General features: G+C 41.9%; 1 protein-coding gene across 9 annotated transcripts in view; it reads right to left on the bottom strand.

The window, feature by feature from the left end:
* mprip (myosin phosphatase Rho interacting protein) overlaps positions 1–17,097 on the bottom strand; it is a 51,454-nt gene that overhangs the window by 22,796 nt on the left and 11,561 nt on the right. For all 9 annotated transcript variants that reach the window (XM_030077271.1, XM_030077269.1, XM_030077270.1 and 6 more), the window contains exons 4-5: positions 3,476–3,627; positions 2,101–2,185 (exon numbers count right to left, since the gene is read on the bottom strand). In XM_030077271.1, the coding sequence (XP_029933131.1) occupies positions 2,101–2,185; positions 3,476–3,627 (237 nt within the window). The remainder of the gene's footprint in view (positions 1–2,100; positions 2,186–3,475; positions 3,628–17,097) is intronic.

Here is a 17,097-nt window from a genome sequence, read left to right as displayed (position 1 = left end):
TACCCCACCACAAATCTGGCCTCACATCAAAAAGGAGGGAGAGAAGGAAAATAATAACTGTAACCCAAGGTGGGTGGTCTGTACCATTCAATATGAAATTACTTTGTCTTGTTATTAAAACCATTATTACAGTGATGTACCTTTACCTTGCCCTGTTATTTTATACTGTAGCTACCTACCAAAGAGAATACTGTAGCACTTATAAGCTTGCACTGACATGAAAATTGCATTTCAATCCCCTCTGGGCATTGTGTGCCTCATGGATGGCTCATGGATTCACGAGGCAATAATGTGACTTCATACTTTTAGGGTGGGCAAAATCCACTCTAAAATGGAACTCACATATTCCCTTTCAGCGTACTTGGCTGTAGTCACCTTGCTCTGAAACTGTCAAATGAAATTGTGTTTTGGTTTCTGGTTGCTCAACTTTGTGGTTTTGAAGTTACATGCTATAATTTTATGTTAAAAAAAAAAGGAGAAATACTCTTTTTAAACCTTCCCTACGGGAAAGCCAGTACACATGGTCAGCTACAAAACAGCACCCCTGGAACTGGAAAGGATTCAGTCTGTTGGTCAAGGACACTTCAGCGGACATGCTGTCACATAAACTTGAACTCAGGCCTTGTAGTTGGGTAGTCTCCTTACTTACCACTGCATCCTGGTGTCCTTCAAGCTGTGCCTCTCTTTCTGTTCGTGAGAGTTCCAAAACTGAATAAACACTGCATCTACAAACAGAGTACTGCTTTGACAGATCTATCATGCTTTAACTAAAATATTCAAAAACAAAAATACTGTTCTGACCAGGCCTAAATTGTTAATGACCGACCACGCAGGACTCGATGCAGTAGGCGAAGCAGCAGTTGCCTGCTCTAACAGTGAAATGTGGAGTGATGGCGTTGCTGTGTCACAGACAGAGCAACTGCCAGGCTTCACTGCACAAGCAAGAGGATTGTGGTACATTGCTGAATGTTATTTTAGAGAGCAGCTGTTATTATCTATTAGCTTGGATTGCTTGCTTGCTTTTTGACACATTTTGATGCCTGCTAACCACATGATAATTTAGTTAGCCTTCACGAGCCCAGCCAAACTGAATGAATACTGCACCTATGAAAACAAAACTGCTCAGCATTGTTGTAAGCAAAATTTCTCTTGAAAGATTTAATCTCTTTATTTCATCAGGTAATACTCTGTGGAACTGCCAAACTTCAAGCACTCTAAATAATACCTTTAGTATAATTTAGAGTTAGGGTTTAACAATTTTTTAATTTGACAATAGTTTATCATTTAATTTATATCATCTGCTTGCTGTACAATCAAAGTGCTCCCATTATTATTCCTCTGCTATTCACACTGAGCATTATGACAAGTACATGCAGTTTATACACAGAGCAATGTATTAATTTATTCACATCTGCTGTTATATGTGACTCAGGGATGCACAGGGGTAGCATAAACATGGTTTAGGTGAGCATGCTAACAGAGAAATTAGTATATTGCCTAAAAGGTTATGTATCTATGTATCTCTCTCTCTCTGTGTATAACCATATCTACTACACACAGCATGGCACTGGATTTGGCTGGAGTGAAAACCTGAATGTGTTTAACCTCGATGTCACATGGGTGCTTGTCCCTATATATATTGTAGACATTGTTGATGCAATGACCCATTTTCTGTGTAGGATTCATTTCATATCTTATCATATATACATATATCCACCGATGAAAAAAGAAGCATTCTCTAATCTCAAAAACAAAATCATTTTAGTAAACAAAAATGACTGTCATTTAGAAGTATCTCAGTTACAAACTGGATGCTGCCAAACAAGCACAAATGTTACATTAAAAGCTCTTTTTGACACACAAAGTAATATGACCAATCCTATTAAATCACATCAAGAACAACTGCAATATGGGCTAATGCTTGTAGTTCTTTTCCTCAGTCTCTCTGTCCTTATCCTCTCTCTGCCACACATGCATATCCAACAAACTACAGAAAAACTGCAGAAAAAAAAAGTATAAAAAAGTGAAAAAGACCTCTGATTTTGGGTGCTTACTGTGTGATTGAATTAAAAGCATTTTACTGTGGAGTGAGTACAGTACCTGGTGAGTGGGTGGCTCAACCTTGCGTTTTTTCTTCTGGTTCTGCTTGTTGGTCCTAGGGTAGACAGTCAGAGCTTCCTGCCACCTAAAAACATAGTCAAAGGGTCAAAGTCTTCAGCTAAATGGGATGGCTCTGAAAACAAAACATAGACTACACAACCCGCATGCCTGCAGTTGGGTCAAAACAGGATTAGGACAATGTTTGTGGAATATTTAAACAATATTTCCTAGAACAGACCTGGCCAGGACCTCAACTGCTAACAACTGCAAAAAGTAAAATCCATGAAAAAATGAAACATTTTCACCCTCTCTACAGTGAGCTGATGCAGCAACACAGTACCTCCACTCACTGTCTCATCCCCCAAGGTGATATACAAAGCATCTTAAGGCCTTGTCACAAGTGATTTCCCCAGACTATTTATTTTCACTCATCGCAAAGAAAAAGGATGCTATGTCATGTGCAACAGGGCAGTCATTTCAGGTCACCATTGCTATTTACCAAGTGACTATCTTGGAACAGAGTCAGGTCAGCATCATGCTTGAAAAAGTAGAAATACACAGTTAGTGGCACAGCACAGGTAACACTATCATTCTGTTCCTACTGGAACCATTAAGTCAGTTACTGTGGTGCAGAAAAGCTTAACCAAACCACAATGGGGAAAAAAAAAACCCAAAAAAAACAAAACAGACAATCAACTAAACCAGGTGTTTACCATTGTGGCCAAGCCCGTGTCACATGGTGACATCCTCATTGCCAGGGCTAATATGCCTGCAGAATGGCACAGAGCCATCAAACAGGAGCCAGACGATGGTAGATTGAGATGTAGGCAATGATAGAGCAGGTAGCATAATGAGAGGGGGTGTTGTGAGTCACACTTTCACATGAATAGCTGTATAATAGGTATGTTAGAGCCAGTGAAGAGGATGCAGTGCAAAAACAGGCTTTAAATATGAAGCAGTAAAGTAAAAAAGACTGAATTATAAGGCTTAAAGCTTGTGTATTGTGAGTGTTATAGGCAGAGCATGGAGAAGTACATCAGGGGTTCTGGGGATTTGTGAACATAGCCAAAGAAGGTAGCGAGGCAGGTAGAGGAAATAGCTCAAGAATGTGCACTGTCATTGCAGTGTGGATTACAACTCTCTGAAAGCACAGCCCAGAAGAGACAGCAGGGGGCAGAGCAGTGTTGGCAGCATAAGCTATTGCGTACAACTCTTCTCCCTTCTCCCCCTCTCTGTCATGCCCACTAATTCAACCCAAAACACAGAACAACATAAACCTTACTGACTAAAGATTATTTATAAAGATGTAAGAAGAACCTTTTTCTTTTGCACACCCTAAATTATCAGATCATATTCTTGGATAATTATCTCTTACCCATTGATGATTTCTTTACACTCAGCCCGTATGAAGTGCTCTTTGTCAGGTGTAAGGATGCACAGCGAGTTCTTCTGGCCTGTCCTGGACTCTCCATCAATCACATCGGAACACTGGTTCATGTTGATGGTGCCCTGAGGCAGAGTGCTAGGCTGGAGGGCACAACAGAGAGATGTGGAGAAAGGGTTAAGCAAGGTACCAAATGTCACTCAACATTTCCACTTATCACTCCACATGGTCTATCAAACTATCTTTCAACACAGTCCACCTAAGTGTCAATTTTCATCCCAGGCTACACACCACACACGGATATAAAAAAGTAGACGCACAGGCAATTATTCTGGCATCATTTACAAACATCTACTTTATGTCCCCAGAAAGAGCCTTAGCAGACCTGTGAAAAGGACTGTCTGTTCCATTTATAAACAGTGCAAGTTCATGGGTTCACTGAGCGGGTTTGATTTTAATCTGTCTGATGCCTGGCTGTGAGGTGCAAACCCAATTATGCACAACGACATGGATGCCATCTGTCCACCATACACAACATGGTCACAGGACTGCCAGCATAATACTGATGTGTGTACACTTACTCAAGGTTTTACATGCAGGTTTATCTAAGTACACAATGGCTTTGTGTATGTAGGCACAGCTCATTTGCTATGAATGGAGACTTACTGGCTTGACTTGGAGCAGATAAGAGGATCTATTTAGTGCATTTATCAAGTTGCTCAATGAATAACTCTTGTGCTAGTCACACATGCTGTCAAAATAAAGCTATTTTATGTGCACTTGCTCGTCAAACACGTGTGGGGATACATTCTTGGAAAGACACTGCTGTAAGCAAACAAATATCTGCACATAGCACCACTTCAGGGATTTGACTTTTGCTTTGTCTGACCTCCAAATGACTCACTCAAGCAAGGGAGAAGCCGTGATAAGCTCAAGCTGACTGAGGATTTATATTTGCTCAATGAAGTAACGTGAGTGCTGCATAACTAAGGAGGCTGGGCATATGCAGCTGTTTGAACAACCTTTGGGTCCTACCTTCTTTGCACTAAAAATACAGGCAGAATTACAGACACAAAAATACCACAGAGGTCCCAAGTCATCAGTACCAGAGACCCACAGATGATAAATTACAGCCATCAGGCAATCTGAATACATTAGGATGTAGAGTGGGAGACTAAATTAAAAGGTATCAGGTTCAAACTAGCTAGTGACCAAATAAATCTGACTCAAGAGGCCAATATGCACAGTGTAACCATAGCCTGTCAGTAACAGAGCAATTTAAGTCCGTGGACGGCATTTGATGTGGACAGAGCAGTCAATAGTTAACAGTTTGTGGTAATCCCACCCAAAGGGCGGTTGAGAGGCCCCATTTACCCCATCCATCGCCTTTAAATGCCACTTTCATTCTCAATTCCTCTTCCATTGTCTATATTGTAATTGATATCACAGTTAAATGAAAGTTTGGCACAGCAGAATGGAACAACCAGGACAGTATAGGACTAACACTAAAAAAAAGAGATAAAAGAGTGAGAGAATTAAAGACCTGAGAGCTGAAAATTTGAGCAGCATGGTGTGGCAGGTACAACCTTTGCCACTTCTCATGTACCAGATCAAAACAAGAGTTTCACAGTGGGAATGACTCAGTTGGTCATTATGGTTTGGTTCTTATGCCCATGGCTTTCAAATGGTGGGTAGCGTGGAAGGGCCCTTGACACCAAGGTGAGAGGCCAAAGCAACAGCCGGGCTTGACAGACAGACGGACAAAAAGACGTTGGGACAGCTGGGCGAGGGCCTGGGCCTGCTTCAGATTGGACAGAGAGATTGGCGTCAGCTTGACCTGAGAGCCCTGTCACTGTCAGACACAGCGAGTGATAGAAGTTTTGGAGACTGGGAGAAAGAAACAGCACAGGGTAAAAAGAGAAGCAGGATTACACGCCAAGTTTGTGGTTGGGGAGGAACAGTGACAAAAAGAGAGACTTTCTGGACTATGACATTGGACCGCACGGCCATCTGTCTATGTAAACAAATCAAGAGTACATCACACACGTGGGCCTGTCCTTGAGCCGGGGTCACCAGACGATAGACAAGAAAATATTCCAAATTCTGAGAACAGTTGTACAAGCAGCTTAAGCCCTTGGTGTTATCATCACAGCATGGGATTTTCTAGGAACATGAAAATAAATCAGAGACTGACAACCAGCCCTGATGAAAAACTGCTTTTAATACAAGAGTTACAGCTCTGTCAGAGATTGAGGACTGGGTGCTTACATGCAGTAGGCGGTGGATGTGTGGGTGAACAGTCTGTGTGAGGTGCAGGGGCTGTTGTAGCGAGCAGCACGGGACTCCTCTCCCACGTGTGCACACTCCCAGACCCAGCATCGTGTCAGCTGAGCGCCTATGCACGCCTAACTTTGGGCCAGCCACCACGGCTCTAGCCCCTAGACCCAGGCCCCCCAAACCCACACCTCTGTCACCTAGCCTAGACCCTGTCCCCTCTCTCTGTGCCGCCACTCTCCACAATGGGCCTTTTGTGGAGCAGCACCAGTTCACACACAATGCGGGATTGTCAGCCGCCACAGTCCACAGAGCCACTCCTCCCCTTAACCCTCAACGAGGAAATGACCAAGATTTTAGAGACACAGAGAGACAAGAGACCCAAACAAGCGTTCTTTGTGATCGGTGCATGGAAATTATGAAGCCAGCATAAACTTTTTCTTGTCTGAAGTTGGTCAGACAATGGTGTGAATAATGTCTCAATGGGAGTACTTGAGCAGAGTCTCAAGGAGAGTGACAGGGACAAATTAAAAAAAAAAAAAAAAAAAAAAAAAAAGTCTCTCGCCTAGTCTAAGATGTCTCTAGGGGCAGGTGGGCCTTTTATACAAGTGACCATGTTTAAACCTTGCATTTGTGATGAGATATAATTATAAAAGCAGCTGACTTTTGTGCCAAGTAAGCTGTTGTACAGTTATTTAATATGTAGTCCATTTCTGTGCAACAATGTTTTTGTTGGTGTAGGTTATAACCTTTATCTCTTACATTTGCAGTTACCTTTCTCAGTGACATGACTCATACATGCACTGCTCTCTGGCTTGCAGGGAAGAGTTGCCACAGTTGACAAAATAACCAGATAATCATGGATGATAGTCTCTTGCTTTAACGGATGGGGCAGTGATCCAAACAAACTCTAAGTAAAAAAAAATACTACATTTTTTGTGTTTGTAACGCCTTACTGTCTACTCAGTTTCCAGATCTTTCAGTCAATCTTCTTGTGATCTTGGTCCAGATGTTATGCAGCATTACAAACATGATCATTAGAAACAGATCCTCTGGGGTAGAACATTGCAATTAGTAAGTGCCATAGAAACACACCATTGCACCCTCCAATCTTCACCCCTGGCCATTCCACAGCTAAGCAAAACATCCCATTCTCCCTCTAATGACACACCAAGAGAAATATTTGCTTCTTTTGGCAGCCGACTGATTGTCTACTTTCATTTTTGGTTGCAAAGCAAATTCTCTTCCTCTGCCGTCAACTCTCTGGGTTTGACAGACATTTCTGGACACACAAGTCAGGAGTGTAATGAAACCGACTCAGTTAAGAGGAACACAGGGGAACAACATAATATTGTGTTACATTTTACAGTTTTATTGATTCTTAAAAGCCAACATTTGAACATCATCCAGCAAATACTACTGTTTACAAAAAAAACTTTGACAGAACTGCAAATCTTTTCATTTTCTTAGGGAAACAGCTTATTTTCCCCTTTCACTTCCAATTTAGATTACACAACTGGTTGGTGTTATTTCACCTTGTGATGATGAATGCTCTTTATTGCCTACATCTTTTCTTTCCCATGTATTCTCATATTTTTTAAGCATTTCCCATCAGTATGATACACTGCCATAAACATTGCTCATACCATGCTATTTAACTGTGAACACCTGCTATTTGATAACAGGTGCCAATTTGTTTGTCTACCAGCTTTGTGTGGTGACAAATTCAATGCTATGAATTCACTGATGTCATCATACTTTTCTGTTAGGCATGCAGCAGCAAGATCCTAAAGGACTGCTTCCAAGTTCTTCACCCTCTTTTTACTTTGATCATAAAAGAGATGGAAAGCTAAGGCAGTGCTGACACACTGGCAGTGGTTCATCCTGACTCATGAGCATGGCTCAGAATCAGTTCTGCTCGGGGTCCAACTTCCTCTCCTTGTTACCGATAACGGCAATTATGCAATGAATCTCTCCTTAGCAACTTAAGACAACAGGGATAAACACACATTCTTGAACTAGTGAGCAACCAACTACAGAGTAACGTCTGCAGGTGCCAGAGGGATGGAGTCACCTCATTTTCAGGAGGAATATCAAACACACATTCCCCCCTGCTCTTCCACAAAAAATGTACAATAGCAGACATACTGCACAGTAATCACGCAAGGGACTAGAGCTGACACATTAATCATTGGCATGATTACAATCATCACTGTCCTAGAGGCGTATTGATCCTGTGATTTTACCTCAGCTCCAAAACAACACACACCTAGTAGAATCACGTCACATTTCCCTTAATACTAAACCTGACCTGGCAGATACAGCTCTATAAAATCAGACTAGGCCATAGGTGGATATCTAACATATCTGTTGCCAGGGCAAGTACAGTTCTCTGAATATACCTCACTCCACTGGAATGTGTTCAAGACCTCCAGCTGAATAATGCAGACACAGTATAGGTATCCGCCCTAAGCCTGAGAGTACGGAACGGTCTTACAGTATGCAGCCTAACTGCAGAAGCACCCATTAAATGTTACGTTACAAACATTGGAGATAGCGCAAGAACAAGCTATCGTTGGCCCTTCCACAGGTATTTTAGATAGGACTGTGGATGGTACTCCACTCAGACAATGCTGCTCTCCTCATGGAGATCGGTGAGAGATGTGGGTGGGTTAATGTTGTGTTAGGAGGCCTGCAGGAGCCAAAGCTCAGGATGCAGAGGAGGAGGAAGAAGAGGGTGCGTTGGAGGATGAAGAACACTCTCTGCACTGGTACAGTATAATTCTTTTCAAAACTGGTCACTTGGATTTGTTTACTCTCTATGAGATGCAACAGTATAGTGGCTGCAAGGAACTTCTACTGCCCACTATAGTGGTAATAACCCACTAAAAGGTGAAATGACGTGGATGCGGAGTTGATAGTTACAGGGAGCGAGAGACAGACAGAGTGAGAAATCAGTCAGTCTATGTCTGGGTGGCAAAAAGTAGACAGGCCGGCTGCAGAAACAGGTGCTATGATCGAGTTGTGTCATGTCATGTTGTTGTAATTTGAACTTGTGCGTGTGTGTGTGTGTGTGCGTGTGAGTCTTTGTCTGCCCAGATGGGTCACTTTCTTTCCTCACTTTCTTCACTTTTGGATTGCTGTTACTTCTCAAAGTGTTTCCTTTCTTCTACAAATCCTTAGCAATGCTTAGTAATGGACTAAATCCTCAGTGCACCCAATTTCTCCCCTTGATCACTTGGAAAATCAAAAATAAACGAAAACCCAGCTACTTGAGTGTACAAATATGACCTAACTGTAGCTTTAATACTTTTTCTGCTAGCTTTGTTTTTCTTCCCTCCTTCCCATTTGTGACAAGATAGCTGTTTGTGTGTTTGCTCCTCCACTTTTTTACACTCATTAACTTGAATAGTCTGTGTACAGTGTTAATTAATTTTTATGCATGCACGTTGCCAATGTGTGGATGATGGAAATGTAACAAAACAAGGAATGTGACATACAGTGACAGAGATACCTACATGAGTGGGTGAAAGGGAAGGGGAGGGGACACAAACTAAAAAGAAAAACATTTTTATTTTATTAGATGCCCAGGTCAGGGTGGTGGAACCCATTTCCATGGATACAGGAAAGAATGGCTTATCTAAAGCCCTAGGTGGCTCAGCTCCACATGATGGAATATTAAACCTACAAACGCATGTCACAGTGATGCATAGTGCTTAACCTTGCTAAGTAAACCGTCTCTATCAACAGCATTTAGCCTACAACATGACCAAGGCCAGCTACGATCAAAGCACTGCTAGTCACTTGTGAACTACATAAGCAGTAAATGTTTGCAAGATAGTGTTTAAATGCTGCAGCTAATGTAAAAATTATTAAAACCTAAAAAAAAACAACAACAATAGTGTCTGGACTGCTGCAGTATCCTATGTGTTCCACATGCACTGACACAGCACTTTGGAAAGTAGGCCAAGGTGAACGAGAATAGTCTTTAGTAGGAACCTGCAACTTCACATTTTGCCATCATCACAATACAAAATACATATCTCCAAAAGTTGAGGGATAACAGTAATGTAAAGTAAGTAAAGTTACACCTTTCACTCATGGAGCACTATGACCAAGACGATGACTAATTTCTGCAACTCAGTCTGAACTGTGAGGAGAAATTACATAAGAACTGCAGTCAGGCTTCAAATAACTCTTTGATAACGACTGCAAATCTGCCAAAGCCTGGCTAAGTCGACACAAATGAGCCCATCAGGCAGAGGGGAAGGGAATATGGGGGAGGGGGAGGAAAATGCTCCTTTGGGAATTCAGCTTAATACCTCACTTCTGGAGCCTTGTCTACAATTTTTCCACAGGGTTGAGGAACAGCTTTCTACAGGTCTCAGTCAAGAGTCTGTCCCCTTTTCAAATGCAAAAATCATCATAAATAACACAAAATTCGTTGGGACATGTCACCAGTTCTAGCGAAATTGTGCATACAGTATGACCTTAACCCAAAGCCAACTATCTACTGATCTTTCTGAATGCCAAATGCTGATCATGTGTGATGTCTGAAAAATGTCAGCTACAACACACAAGGGAGAAATCATTTTATGTTCTTTGATTAAACGACATGATCGGTTTGTAGGCACACACTTAAGAAGATGTATTTATTATGGTGCATGTATCACAATATTTCAGATGTGCAATCTGCTAGTCCAAGATGGATAAATATTAGCTGAACACAATGTTTTGCTGTGTCCAAGAACAGCATAAAGTTGATGAAGACTGTCAAGATGGCTGCATTGTTGTGACTTTTGTCTACTGTGTCTTGATTTCTGAAAAAGTTGTCAAACATCCTGATTCTGGAAGCATTTGTTGTGCATGATGTAATGCTATGCTGGCTTGCTTCACATTTTTATTGCAGTGCTTTGTTTTTTTAATTTTTTTTTATTTTATGACATTTATAGGTACTTATTATCTCAAAGGAATTTATTTTCTAAATCTTTTATTTTTTGGTGGAAGTGGGTGAGTGTGTGTGTGTGTGTGTGTGTGTGTGTGTGTGTGTGTTGGGGGGGGGGGGGGGTCCTGTTGCTTTCTCTTTAAAGCAAGAAAAAAGATGAGAAGGGTAGAGAGCACTAAGCTGATTAGGTGCTGCAGTTGGAGACAAGCCAATCCATGGTTTCTGGCAGTGGGAATTTTGGGCAACGTCCTTAGGAAGCTTGAGTGGGTTATTAAAGAGCGAGTGGCTCACCCAACAACAATGAAATTGTGGCCAACATACTTAACTTGCAGGTTGTATGGATTTTACAAGCAAGCTTTACCTGTGAAATGAGGCCCAGGAATATCAGTGAAAACATCTTAAGGTGCTCACTGAGGGTTTACTCTGTGATATGAGTAGCCTTCCAATTCAACTTCACCTGTGTTTCAAGTATTTCTACCTCCCCTGGAATACATCCTTAGTTTCTAACCTGTCTGTTGCATTTATGTGACAACACCACCAATATCACCTATCTCAATCCAAGACTGCACTTTATTTCTGTAATCCTAATAATATCTCAGCTGCAGAGACTTGATCTCAACAGGTGGGTGGACTGGCAGGTTGCCAAGCTGTGGTGAGGGGTTAAAGGTCATCCAATGCACCTGCACCTGTTGCAGCTCTGAAAGACATAGCTGCAGCTGTGGCTGGTGCAGGACATTGCAAGACAAAAACCTTAAAGAAGCTCTGTCCCCAGCCAGGTTAAAACTGAGACATCTTTTCCGCAGTGACGTAACTAATCATCTTGGTCATCTATCTTAAAACATATAAACAACACAGGGCGGCAGTATGACAGCAGGAATCTGAAATGTTTAAGCGGTATAGTGTGTCTTAAATAAAGAATACCAATCTACACATAAGTGAAATACAGATCTTTGCACAGACAACTGGCATTTTAGGCCCACAGGCAGCCAACTCAAGGCAGTATGAGCAGAGCACACTGGCAGCCTCAGTGCATAACCACAGACAGACACAAACTCTGGCATATTATACTGTGGGTTGTGTGTCTGTGGTCATATTCATTGAAGCTGCTATATAACGTCCTAAAGTGAAAATGCCTCTAAATGCTCCCACCCCCCACTCTCCCACACGTGCACACCAACCCCCCCCACCCACCCCCACCCCCCACTCCCCCACCCCACCCCTTCTGTGCAGCAAGCCCCTCCATTTTATTACTGCCTGTCTCAGAGTTGTCTAAACCCCTCACCCTGAGGCTTCAAATGAAACCTTTTATCGGTGTCCTGGTCTAGTGTTTAGAGCAAACTGAGCAAGCAGTCTGTCAGACCATGTTTAGCTTTATAGACAAGGGGGGTTTAGGGGAGAGAGAGAAGTTAAACAATACTGTTGGCTCCCTTCTCCAATACAAATGATTTATTGGCCAGAGAGAGAAGTGGACTGAAAGACGGAGATACGACAGTGACAGAATAAGAGAAAGTGAAAAGAGAAAAGGATGGGAAAGTGAGTCTGAGTGAGTAATGGGAAAGTAAAAGTGAGGACTATGGAAGTGAGAGTGGACACTGGTTTAGCCAAAACCTCCCAGAGCTAGCCTTTCTCTGGCTAATGAATGGCTGGAAATCATTAAAAAGAACAAGAAAATGAAAGAGGGTAGAAAGAACAGGACGGTAAAACACATTTTGAATAAAAAAAAGAGAACCTATTGAGGACTTCTCACCATGGAGCAGCAGTGGACTGCTACCAAGCATTTGATTCAATCCCAAATGGCAATCATATTTACCAAGTAAAATCTGCAAGAACTCTCAAATGAAAGCACAGCTTCACAAAAAAAGTGAAACCTTATGAGAAACCATTCTCATTATATTATGAGCAATATGGTGCCCATTTACCCAAGGTGTTGAAAGACCTAGTGCCCTGTGTTAAATGATCCTGTCCACAGGCTCACGGGGCACTGAGCACCAATACAATAATGGAACAGAAGGATTAAGAACCTGATGACTGTCTTCACTTGATATTACCTACCTACATTAGTAAAACTCAAAGCTGAATTAGAACCTTAGGTAAAACACATAATATGGCATTGTTAAAGGCACAAAGGTTTGTTTTCAGATGAGATTGTATTTTCAGTGTATTCAGTGTATTTCATTTGTGTTTTATTATGTTTCCTCTGTGTTTCATCACTGTATAAAGAAACTGAACACAAATAACCTAAGCAGACAAACTAAGTTTACTTGGACAGGCAGTTTTAGATGGGCTGTGTTTCTGCCCATCCAATCAACTAGGACAGCTTGGAGCTGCATGGGTTTAAGTGGGAAACAATACTGTTTTGGTGACTGTTTTAGACTCATTAAGCTTTTTAGCCATGGATTCCACATGGGAAGGAGGGGGGGGGAGCGGGGTGGGTTGGGGTGGGGTTACAGAATAGTAGCTGATAACCACACCTACAGCATTGCCTACCTTAAGTGGTGGAGTGTTTAGAAGTTTAGAAAGGAGAGTTAGTGCTGGGCTGGGCAGGGCTGCTTTGACAAAAGTGATTAAAGTATTCAAACAGCGAACAAGTGGAGCAGATAAGATCTTTATCTTAGCCATATCCGGGATGATGTGTTGACTAAAACCAAGCCAGAAATTAGAAAGCAGAGATCAAAACAGGCTGAAAAAGACACAGGAAGAGCCAGATTGTTCCTCATTTATCAAGCAAACATTCAACCAATAGCCCATTTTCACTAAGAAATTTCACTGCGTAATATTCAACATAATCATATGCTATTAGGAAAAGTAAAAATGTCTACTTAGGAAGCATGTAAAGTCAGGTGGAGAAGTGGGCTAGGAGGTCAGGTCATTTAGAGGACCTTGGCCAGCCGACAAGGGTAGCTGGTAGATGAGAACTTCATGACCTGGGGGGAGGTTTCTGCCTAACCAAGGGTGTAGACTCACTTCAGACTCAAACTGCTGGCTAGCTTGAGTTTGTCTGGATGCAATGCTCCAAGGCCTGTTGTACTGTGAGGCCAAACATCTCCCATGGCACCAAAAGAAGAGTGTGTAGGGCCCCTCTGCTTGGCTCTGAGAGGGGACGCTGAGGAAGCAATACCTGGCAGTGGGTCAGAGTAGACATAAGCTTGCCAAGTTCCCTTGCAATGAAGGGAAAGGACTGCAGATGGCTGAGGCTCTGGACAGAGGGGTCTGGGGCCACAATCACAAGTCTGGGCACTTTCACCTGCAGGACAGGCAAAAACATCGCCTCCACCAGTGGAAAGAGACAAGCAGCAGGGCTTGGCCAGTTGTAGCCACTGGGGAAAGTAAACACAGCTCAAACCTGTACTTAAGAGGTCACAGCTGACAAACTGCCATTTTGCGTGATTCTGTTGATGTAAACTCTGAACCTTTGTGTGCAAATGTAGCCTAATAAAGATATTTTGCAGGAAGCTGGTCATTATTGATAAATAAACCCTGACAAGGTAATTCAATGTCTTGAGTAGGCTGAAATAGTTTATTTTAAAATAATAGCCTACTTGCAGCAGAGTATCCCACTCATTTTATGGCTGCTTACCAAAGGCATTAATAATTTGACACAAAATACTGATTCTAAATTATTTTATCACAGCTACAAGCTGTAATGTACTGTATAAGCTTCCATCAACAAAGCATAGTCTGCACTAACCAGGGGGTAACTGTAAGTAAGTTGTTTTTTTGTTTTGTTTTGTTTTTTTGGCGCAAGTTGTTGTGAAAGGATTTCTTGAGAAATCAACAAAATCAATCAGAGTATGGAATATTTGAGTATTGAAGTACAAAACTTTAAGTACTAACCAATACTGAATACCAGTCTGATTCATTACTGTAGACCTGGATCATAACTGATCTAAAATCTTTCTTTTTCCCTTGTTTGAAGGATATAGGCCTTTGTGTGCCAAAAATGGTGACAAGAAAGACAATTTGCTTTTTTCTGACATTACTCAGTGTGTGGTAGCATATACTACTGGTATATTGATTTTTAAGTAAAATCTCCAATAGGATACTTAATTTTACCCCAGTTTTGCATCCTAAAATTTACATCATATATTATTGTTGCAGAAAGTGGAGGGGAAGCGGTTCTGTAAATACTACAAAAGAGCTGCCTTTCTCTCACCACTTACACAGACATGTTCAGCATCACAGAACCTAGCATAAATGCTGTATGTGGATTTCAAGCAAGGCAGTGGGCGTCTTGTTTTCAAGCCTGCTGTTCACATTGGATCTTGTGTTCACAGCAATGAGCTGGTGTAGTGTGTCATGGCGTCGTGAATGAGCCCAGACAACTGAGTCTCATAATCATCTCCAACAGTACCATCTGTTCAAATGTGGTTAAAATGCATACCACTGGAACATGTTATTAAAAATTTAACAGGTGATAAAATTATGGCATGGGGACAATAGGCTGCCAGAGAACAAAAATTGTTGCTTGGTTTGTTATTTTTGTTTGTTTTTGTCATCTTTTGCTGTTCTGCCTTTGCCACTTGTAGGGAAAAAAGGTTTAGTGGTTTGTTTGAGAAATAAGTTGGCAAGACTTTCAAATGAAGCAAGATTACAAATGAGGGAGTTTTAAATACAAGGTAATGTTTTTTATAAATCTATCCTGGGAGACAGCTTTGGGATGTGTGGTTGCCATTAGGTTGAGTGGCAGTTACAGTGTAGTAACAGACCTTTGCGATTACAGGCTGAGTTGAATGGCTATTCCCATGGTTTTGTGGCTTTGTGCAATGTGAACAGTGACCCCACTGTAATCCACTGCTGTTTACATTCCAGCAGATCAGTTCCTACTGGAACCAGGGGGAAGGAAGGGCATAGGTTAAAGAGGACTCTCACGCACCCTATCTCCCCAAATCCAAAACAAGCCTCACCAGTGACCCACACTTGGTAAACAAACTATGGTGAACCGCTTGGGAAGGCTTACACCTTCTTATCGACATGTAGGAGCTGTAATTTGCTGCCCAGTCCTAATCATTTCTCTATCTTCCTTTCCCTTACTCAGTCATTGGTCTGTCACTCCTAAATCCTTAACCTCTGTCCCTCCAACTCTCACCAACATGGACTGTACCCTCAACGCAATTATTTCACGTTCTTCCCTTCCTTCTACTTATTTGAAGTCTTTCACCAGTCCTCTCTTCACCCTCAATTCTTTTTCCCATGGCTTACTGTGGAAGTTTGGAGCTCCCCTGCAAATATCTCTAATTTGAGTGGGTGGGGTGGCATAGTCAGCTTCCAGTTTGTCCCTGCATAGAACGCCTTGAGGCAGCAACACAGCAAAAGAGGCACTCAGCACTCATCCATCCCCTAGGAAGCCGTCCTCATTCCCATACCAACACAAGAGAAAAGGCCTTTGAAATTAATTAAAAATAGCCCTCCATTTCATGTTTCAGAGACAGAAAAGGGAAAGCATTTATGCATGTTTCGACACGTCACAGGGTCTGAAGGCAAACACAGGCTGAGGTTGTATATGCTCATATCTGGGAGAGGTTAAGGGGAAAGGCTGCAGAATGGTGTGGCTCAACTTAAAAGAATGTACAAAGTGGTGGAAAAATGGAAGGAATAATTCTTGCTCAAATCTTTTGGACATTGCTATGGGGCAGGGGTCCACTATTTAAATTCTAGTAAACACAGGAAATGAATTGCACTTAGATGAAATGGGAATGACCTCAACAGTTGAAACATCATCAGAACGTCATGTTCTTGTTGAAATAACAACGGATGTGGCTGTGATACAGAGACTAAAACTGCAGGCAAAACAGTCTAAGGTTAGATATAATTTAAATGTATTTGAATGTATTTGAATGGTCCTGTTGTGTGTACAGCAAATCAATAGATAGTCTGATGCCTTTGCAAGTACACCATAGTACAAATTGTAGTGACTCCAACTGATCTGCTTGACAATACAAAGAGCGCTGTCCTTCAACAAGCAGCCACAAAAGAAGCTCTGAATAAATGAGGTGAAGAGAAAACCCACATAACCAAGTATCAGCAGTAATCACAGCAGTGTCGATGCAAAAAGCCTCCATCGTCCTCTACATAAATCCTTAACCTCAGGATGTCAGAAAACTTGTGGGTGTGATTCAGTGTGAGCTCAGCAACAAGAGCATGCAAAACAATTTTGACCTCGTTCATATGATGTGGGGTCATTTTCAAGTGGATGTTGAACTTGGTTCCCCGCTGTGTGAGTGTGTGTGTGTGTGTGTGTGTTTGTGAGTGAGTGTGTGTGCGTGTGTTTGTGAGTGAGTGAAATTATATATAGGAATCAGGTTAAAGCAGGGTCAGTGGGAGCTAGGTGTTGCCTGGGGTATTTTGGACTGCATAGCAAAGCAGTTATTAGAGAGTGGGTGTTGAGCATTTTGAT

The sequence above is a fragment of the Myripristis murdjan genome, chromosome 19 (assembly GCF_902150065.1).
Source record: "Myripristis murdjan chromosome 19, fMyrMur1.1, whole genome shotgun sequence".
Classification (NCBI taxonomy): Eukaryota; Metazoa; Chordata; class Actinopteri; order Holocentriformes; family Holocentridae; genus Myripristis; species Myripristis murdjan.
The sequence above is the reverse complement of the archived record's forward strand: the minus strand, read 5'-3'. Positions and strand labels throughout refer to the sequence as shown.